At 45.2% G+C, this 7,299-nt stretch overlaps 1 protein-coding gene across 1 annotated transcript in view; it reads left to right on the top strand.

Moving 5' to 3' along the window:
* The window catches only part of LOC106526575 (neurofibromin), a 145,701-nt gene that overhangs the window by 97,693 nt on the left and 40,709 nt on the right, over positions 1 to 7,299 (top strand). Inside the window, exons 34-35 of the mRNA XM_014021210.1 lie at positions 168 to 314; positions 2,674 to 2,784. Of these exons, the coding sequence (XP_013876664.1) occupies positions 168 to 314; positions 2,674 to 2,784 (258 nt within the window). The remainder of the gene's footprint in view (positions 1 to 167; positions 315 to 2,673; positions 2,785 to 7,299) is intronic.

The raw sequence follows: 7,299 nt of genomic DNA, 5'->3' as shown, positions 1-7,299 counted from the left end.
GTCAAAGCAGTTTGGAGAGAAAAACAAAGTAAAGAACAAAAAAAAGAAGAAAACGATTAATCGATTATGATTAGTCGTCGATTAATCGATTAATCGTTGCAGCCCTACTGACAAACATAGACCTACACACAGCTCTGTACCGTTTCTTTACTTTAACGTTCTCCCAGAGACCACAAGGCAGTGGGCAGACGACCCTTTGACAAGATGGCCACGCTCCTGGCCTACCTCGGTCCACCAGAACACAAGCCTGTTGCCGACACACACTGGTCCAGTCTCAACCTGACAAGCTCCAAGTTTGAAGAGTTCATGACCAGGTAGGATTAGTGTTGCACAAGTCCTTCTAAAATCTGAATCCTGATCACTGTTAGTGTGAATTTATTGCAGTTAAAAATCATTACAACTATTAAGATGTGGCATACCAAATCGACCATTCAGATAAGAGTCTACGCAGGTGCTGATGAATTTGTTCTCATTAAAGGTTTGATTTTTCAGCTCAGCTTTGTGCTTAAAGCTCTGAAAGTCTGACATGTTTTTCTTTCCTCCCAGTCAGGATCATGTTGTTCAGATTAAAAAGAAAACTAAGTAGGTCCTCTGGACGGGTTCTGTTTTAATGAAACGTTTCGTCTCTCCTCCAAGAGACTTCTTCAGTCTGAGAGTTTCAGGTGAACTCAGGACCATTTATTGTTTGGCTGATGGCCCTGTTTTGCATGTGACCAACCTGTTTGTCCACCTTGTGGAAGCAGTGCTTATTACCCCAAAAATGTACATTACATGCGTTCCGGATCCGCTCCGCTTCGGTCCGACCTCCGCAGCAAATACGCACCCATTATAATCAATGAGAGTGTTTACACTGGTTTGCACACAGCGGCGGTGAGCGGATGGCGATTCGGCTAAATTAGAACAGATCCTATTTCTGCCGAATGCCAGAGCAGCGCCGGAGTCAATTTTTAAAGATTACGTCGCACCAACAGGAAAAGACACGAGCACAACATCCGTTTTTTCAAAATAAGACACTTTTAGACAGGATAATTTGTCAGAATAAAGTCTAAATCTCAGCTATATTAATAAATATATGGATATATTTCTACATAAATGCTGTCAGAATGTATCGTTCTGTTTGGGAAGCAGGTGGAAATAAATACCATGAAGCAGATATGTACACACACGATACACGTGGATTTTATTTTGAAATCAGAAGTTTCAGAAAGCTGACAGCGAGACAGTTTCAACATAGATACCAAAAGCCAATGTCAATGTTTTCAGCTGTGTTTGGAGTTCGTCTTTGACAGAAATAATTATTTTTTTGCTGTGACTTCCACGCTTATCACTGAATTTATCGCGCGATCTCCTTCCTGCACACTCTCTGTCGGAGCGAAGCGGAGGCTGTATAAATTGAGACACAAACGAACAGCTGCGACCTGCGCACCGCAGCGCAGCGGAGCAGAGACGCATGTAGTGTAAATCCGCGGTAAGGCTGAGTTCACCTGAAACTCATCAGACTGAGGAAGTCTCTTGGATGAGAGACAAAACGTCTCATTAAAGAAGAACCCATCCAGAGGACCTACTTAGTTTTCTTTCTGATTTCTCTACCTGGATTACTGAGATGCATCAGGACAATGTTCAGATTATCAGCAGAATGACAGATTATTATTTTTCACTAAACTGTTTATTAATTTAGCAAGAAACTGTGTTAAAACAAATAAATTGTATAAATAGATGGTTTTAAAAAATGCAACATCTGAATGTTTTTTTGTTCAGTATTAGACAGTCCCTCACAGTCTGCTAAAGCCAGTATCTGACTGGTTTGTGACTGATGGAGACCAGCTGCTGATTCATGAGTGTCAGAAGATTTTCTGTTGTAGTCTGACTGAATTCTGAGTTTTTGCGACCAAATCATGTTGGAAATGAACTTGGGCAGATTTGGTTAGTTTTTCAAGTTATTATTTATCTTTGGTGTGGTTTGATGTGGATGTTCAGGCTGCATGAAATATTTTCATTTTCAGAATGGCCCCACCCCCTTTTTATGTCACACAGATAAAAAATATGTCCAAGTACAGCTTTTTTAGGGTTCTAAATTTCTAAATAACAGGACTTATATTATGATTGGATCTGTGCTGCTGCATACTGTTAGCCAGTCTGTGTGACAATCAAGTTTGTACAAGTTTGTCCCTGTTAGAATCCAGAACAAGATCTATTTGAACACACCTGTACATATAAGGCGATGCCCCATTCTACTTTAAAAAGCTGCTCATCCCACACATCGAAACTGATTCTCTCAGTTCCAACAACCCCTGCATCTTCAAATTGTTAGACCTACGCTCAGCACTATGGAGGACTAAGACTTTGGCTCTGCTGCTCCTTGTCTGTGGAATTCACTTCCAAACCATCTGAGTGAACCACAGACTGCAGGATCTTTTAAAAAAGGATGAAAAACTTTATTGTTCTGTCATTTTTATGACACTGTCAGCCATGCCGTCTGTGTTGTGTGTACATCACAAACTGACTGGCGTTAATGTTAAGTTACTGTTTTAAATAAAGAATTGTTCAAGTCCACATTGAGGTGCATTGAGGGTTGGGGGTTATTGTCTTGTAACAGGTGCTGAAATATCATCTGTCCTTATCCAACAGAGCAGTCATTTAAATGGGATTGATCCTAACTTCTTGTGTTTGTAGGCACCAGGTCCATGAAAAGGAGGAGTTTAAAGCCTTAAAGACACTCAACATTTTCTACCAAGCAGGAACCTCCAAGTCTGGAAACCCAGTCTTTTACTATGTAGCTCGCAGGTAAGACCAGTCATCCTCTGACTTATAATAAAACACAAATTTTCTTTGGCAGGATGTTTTATTGTTGAGTACTTACTTGTTTTGTAGGTTCCCTTTCAGTCAATTCACTCGGTACAACACATCATGTATGGGAAACCGCGCCTCTGCGTGTCCTGGCTGAAGCCACCTCTAATCACGCCTTTAGGCAGGTGACGTGATGACGACAGAGGTCAGGCTCCGCCTGCACATATAAATACTGTCGCATCACCGTCACTCCTTAGTTCTACTGCTCTTCACTTCGCAACAACACCCACCTCTTCCAACCTAGCTAGTTAGCTGCTGCTAATTAGCTTTGTTTGTTCGAAGGTTCTCGAATTTAGTTTAACAGCTTTTGTTGGTGTCAGCTGCAGCTGCCTACTGGCAACTGTGTCTGCCTGCGGAGCGCTAACTTTGAGAAACCTTTCTTATCTCGACGAAAGAGAGAATGTTGTGGTTCGGGATGAGCACGAAATTACTCAAGAAGAAGCAGAAGTCTTCAGTTCGCCCCTGTCCCCAGGGGTGCGGCTTCTCGCTCCATGAAAAGGACCAGCATGAGGCTTGCCCGGTCTGTTTGGGGGTCATCCACGCTCGTATAGCGTTGACGGAGCCCGAAGCGTGTGCGTTTTGCCGCCTGCTTCGACGCTCAACCCTGGAAAGACGGCTTAAGTTCTTGGAGAAAGTGCTGGGCAAGGCTGCAGTCGCGCGCCAGGACCCTTTCCTCTCCGAGTCTAGCAACCCGGTTCCGTCCGAGTCTGACGAGGAGGAGCTCTCGGTCGAAGTCCCCGCTCCCAGCTGGGCAGACCAAGTGGAGTATATGGAGGGGTTAGCCAACGAAGAGGAGGAGGCCTCCCAGTTTCATCTGGACCTCCACCACGGAGATGAGGACATGCTGGATATCGGCCTGGATGTGCATGGTCTGTCGGAAGACGACGATGAACCCAGTCCAAGTCCAGAAGCCCCCGCTGCTGTGGGGGCAAACCAGGAGGACACATCTTTTCTTTCTTTGTGTCGTCGCGAGGCTCAGAAACTGGAGGTGAAATGGCCTGCTCCCCCTCCTGCACAAAAACCGTCGCGGTTCACTGGATTTTTTCTCCCCACTGAACCGACTGCGGTGAAAAACCGCCTCCCCATGTTCCCAGATTTCGTCTCGGAGCTAACATCCTGCTGGACCAAACCTCTATCCACCCGCGTCACAGTGCCCGGTTATGGACCGTATTTGGATTTGGACAGACAATGTGACTGTAGTGTCATATATAAACAGACGGGGGGAACACGGTCTCTTCCCCTGTTGGAACTGTCTCACACTCTCTTGCAGTGGTGCAGCGTGCATTTCCTRTCTATCAGGGCCACTCACGTTCCTGGGAGGCTGAATCTGGGCCCAGATCTACTCTCCAGGGGCGGACCTATGGTGAGGGAGTGGAGGCTGCATCCCTCAGTGGTGGACCAAATTTGGTCAATGTTTGGCAGGGCAGCAGTGGATCTCTTTGCCACAAGGGCCAACACCCACTGCCCTCTGTTCTTTTCCATAACGGATCAGAACGCCCCACTGTGGGTGGACGCTCTAGCCCACCCGTGGCCCAACGTACTGCTGTATGCATTTCCTCCAGTGGAAATGATACTGMCTGTACTAGAGAGGGTACGCAGACAGGGTCTGTCTCTGATTCTGGTGGCACCCCACTGGCCAGCGAAGTCTTGGTACGCCGAGATAATGAGCCTGCTGGCTGCTCAGCCCTGGCAACTTCCTCTTCGCCAAGATCTCCTCTCTCAGGCGGGGGGGGGGGGAGATATTTCACCCACACCCAGAGTTGTGGAGGCTGCACGCCTACCTGCTGAAAAGTCTGGCTTTTTCCGCAATTAAAGTCTACTTGGCAGCTATCTCTGCTTGCCATGTGGGTTTTGATGGAGTTACGCCAGGTGCTCAYCCTYTAGCAGTGCGTTTTCTGAAGGGGGTCCGYAGSYTGCGGCCTGTTATTAAACCCAGTATCCYYACYTGGGATCTTACTGTGGTGCTCGAGGCTCTCTGTGACCCCCCTTTTGAGCCCTTGGAGTCTGTGGATTTGAAGTTTCTTTCATATAAAGTTGTGTTGCTTTTRGCACTAACAACTGTTAAACGGGTCGGGGATCTCCATGCTCTGTCTGTAAATCCCTCCTGTATTCAGTTTTCACCTGATGGCTCCAAGGTGGTGCTGCATCCAAACTCAGCGTATCTCCCTAAGGTGATACCTTCTCACTACAGCTCCATGTCTATTGAGCTTTCTAGGTTTTATCCTCCCCCTTTTGCATCTGAGGAACAGAGGAGGTTACATTCTTTGTGTCCTCTAYGTGCACTGCGTGTTTACATTGACCGCACACAGGAGGTGAGGTCATGCGATCAGCTGTTTGTGTGTGTTGCTAACCCACTCGGGGGCAGAGCTCTGTCCAGACAGAGACTCTCCCACTGGATTGTTGAGGCTATCTCTTTCGCTTACAGCAGCAAGGGTCTCCCAGTCCCATCTGGTGTGAGAGCTCACTCCACCAGGGGTGTAGCAGCATCCTGGGCCCTATTTAAATGGGTACCTGTGAGTGACATCTGTGCTGCGGCCAGCTGGTCTTCACCACACATTTGTTCAATTTTATCTCTTAGATGTGACAGCCCCCTCGGTGCCTCACTCTGTGCTCTCCGCTGGGTCTGACGTGCTGCACTAGCATGTTATTATGACCCAAGTTTGGTGCTGCTCTGCGGGGCATTTATATATGTCCCATACATGATGTTGTACCGAGTGAATTGACTGAAAGGGAACGTAATGTTATGCATATAACTACTGTTCCCTGAAGGAAAGGAACGAGGTACAACACATGGTGGCCCCGCTGCACAGCTGGGCTCAGTGAAGAGTGGTTACCAAACTAAGGAGTTACTGTGATGCGACAGTATATTTATATGTGCAGGCGGAGCCTGACATCTGTCGTCATCACGTCACCTGCCTAAAGGCATGATTAGAGGTGGCTTCAGCCAGGACACGCAGGGGCGTGGGTTCCCATACATGATGTGTTGAACCTCGTTCCTTTCCTTCAGGAAACAGTAGTTATATGCATAACATTATGTTTTAAATGACTAAAAATAACAGATTTATTCAATGTTTTGTGGTGTGGTTTTCAGTAAAAGAACACTTATCTTACAAATCCTCCTGGGATGATAGAAAACCTTGCCAGAGAACATGTGGAAGGATAAAAAAAACTTTTATATATAAGTGGTAGAATGATACAACACATTTTAGTACATATAGTAAGATGATGAACCTTTTGGGAGAACCTGTACTGAATACAATAGACCGTAAAAAACTATTATAAAAGGTTACAAATACAAAAAGACATGAAACCAAACCATTCAAATAATACAAATGAAACTCATGTTGTATTATCTGCAGGAGATCAGACAGGTCCACAAGAGTCTGTCCTTCAGGACCTTCCAGGTCATCAGTAAATGCAGAAACAGCACAGAGGTTGTTTGCAAATATACTTCTTTAAAACAGCTGCTACTCCTCCGCCATGTCCAGAAGTCCTCTGTGTATAAAAAATATAAACAGTCAACTGGTAAAAGTCCAGTAAAACAGCTGGATTCACCTATATTCTGCCAGCTTTCAGTCAAAAACATAAAATCCAAGTCAAAGCAGCTAAAAAGTTTATTTAAAATAAAAGTTTTTTTTATTTGCAAGCAATCTAGCACGTACCAAGCTAAACTTAACAGAAGTCGACAGGTTTGCTTCCTGGCGACTTTGACACAGTGGCTGCAGGTTCTGGCGGTTCACACACCTCGGAGCGAACACGAGTAGCACTGATGGTGAGGTTGCACAACTCCATCCAGGCTGAGAGCAGGTACCAACCGTATACCAGCAGGGTCCAGCCATAAATAAGCACTACATGTATCATACTTCAGGCTCAAAGTTTGACTAGAAGCCCACCCCCGCTGCCGTGTCTCAGGCGGCAGCTCCTGCGAGGCAGTTCAGTGAGAGAACATGACAAACAGGTGGGCACCGAGGTCAGGTGAGGGGGCACCGTCCTCCAGTAAGTATCGGAGGACATTGAGAGACTCTCCAATACATCCCCAGTATTTAAAAGAGTTTGGTGGTCATATGCCATTAATGAAAAGACAACAGCCACCAAAGACAAAAACACAACGCCATGTTGGGTGAATGTGTAGGTGAAAGGTGATAGATGAAAGAAAACATTTATACTGAACATGTAATAGAGAGAAGAACACATTTCTGGAGAACATGTGGTGGGATAAAAGAAACCTTTTCTGGAGTAAGGAGTATGTGGAGACCTTTAGTCATTGTACTGATTCAGGGTTTAGGGTTAGCCTCTAAACCTGGTTGAAGGCTGCAGTTTAAGATTTAAAGAGATTCCTAATTAGTTGTAACATTAGACTTTATTTCATAAAAATTTATTTTAACAGTAAAATAAAGACTGTAAAAATACTGTAGGCTGTTTAGTTTTGTACATTTTTAAAAATATATTTTA

This window comes from Austrofundulus limnaeus, unplaced genomic scaffold (genome assembly GCF_001266775.1).
Source record: "Austrofundulus limnaeus strain Quisiro unplaced genomic scaffold, Austrofundulus_limnaeus-1.0 Scaffold282, whole genome shotgun sequence".
Lineage (NCBI taxonomy): Eukaryota > Metazoa > Chordata > Actinopteri > Cyprinodontiformes > Rivulidae > Austrofundulus > Austrofundulus limnaeus.
The sequence above is the reverse complement of the archived record's forward strand: the minus strand, read 5'-3'. Positions and strand labels throughout refer to the sequence as shown.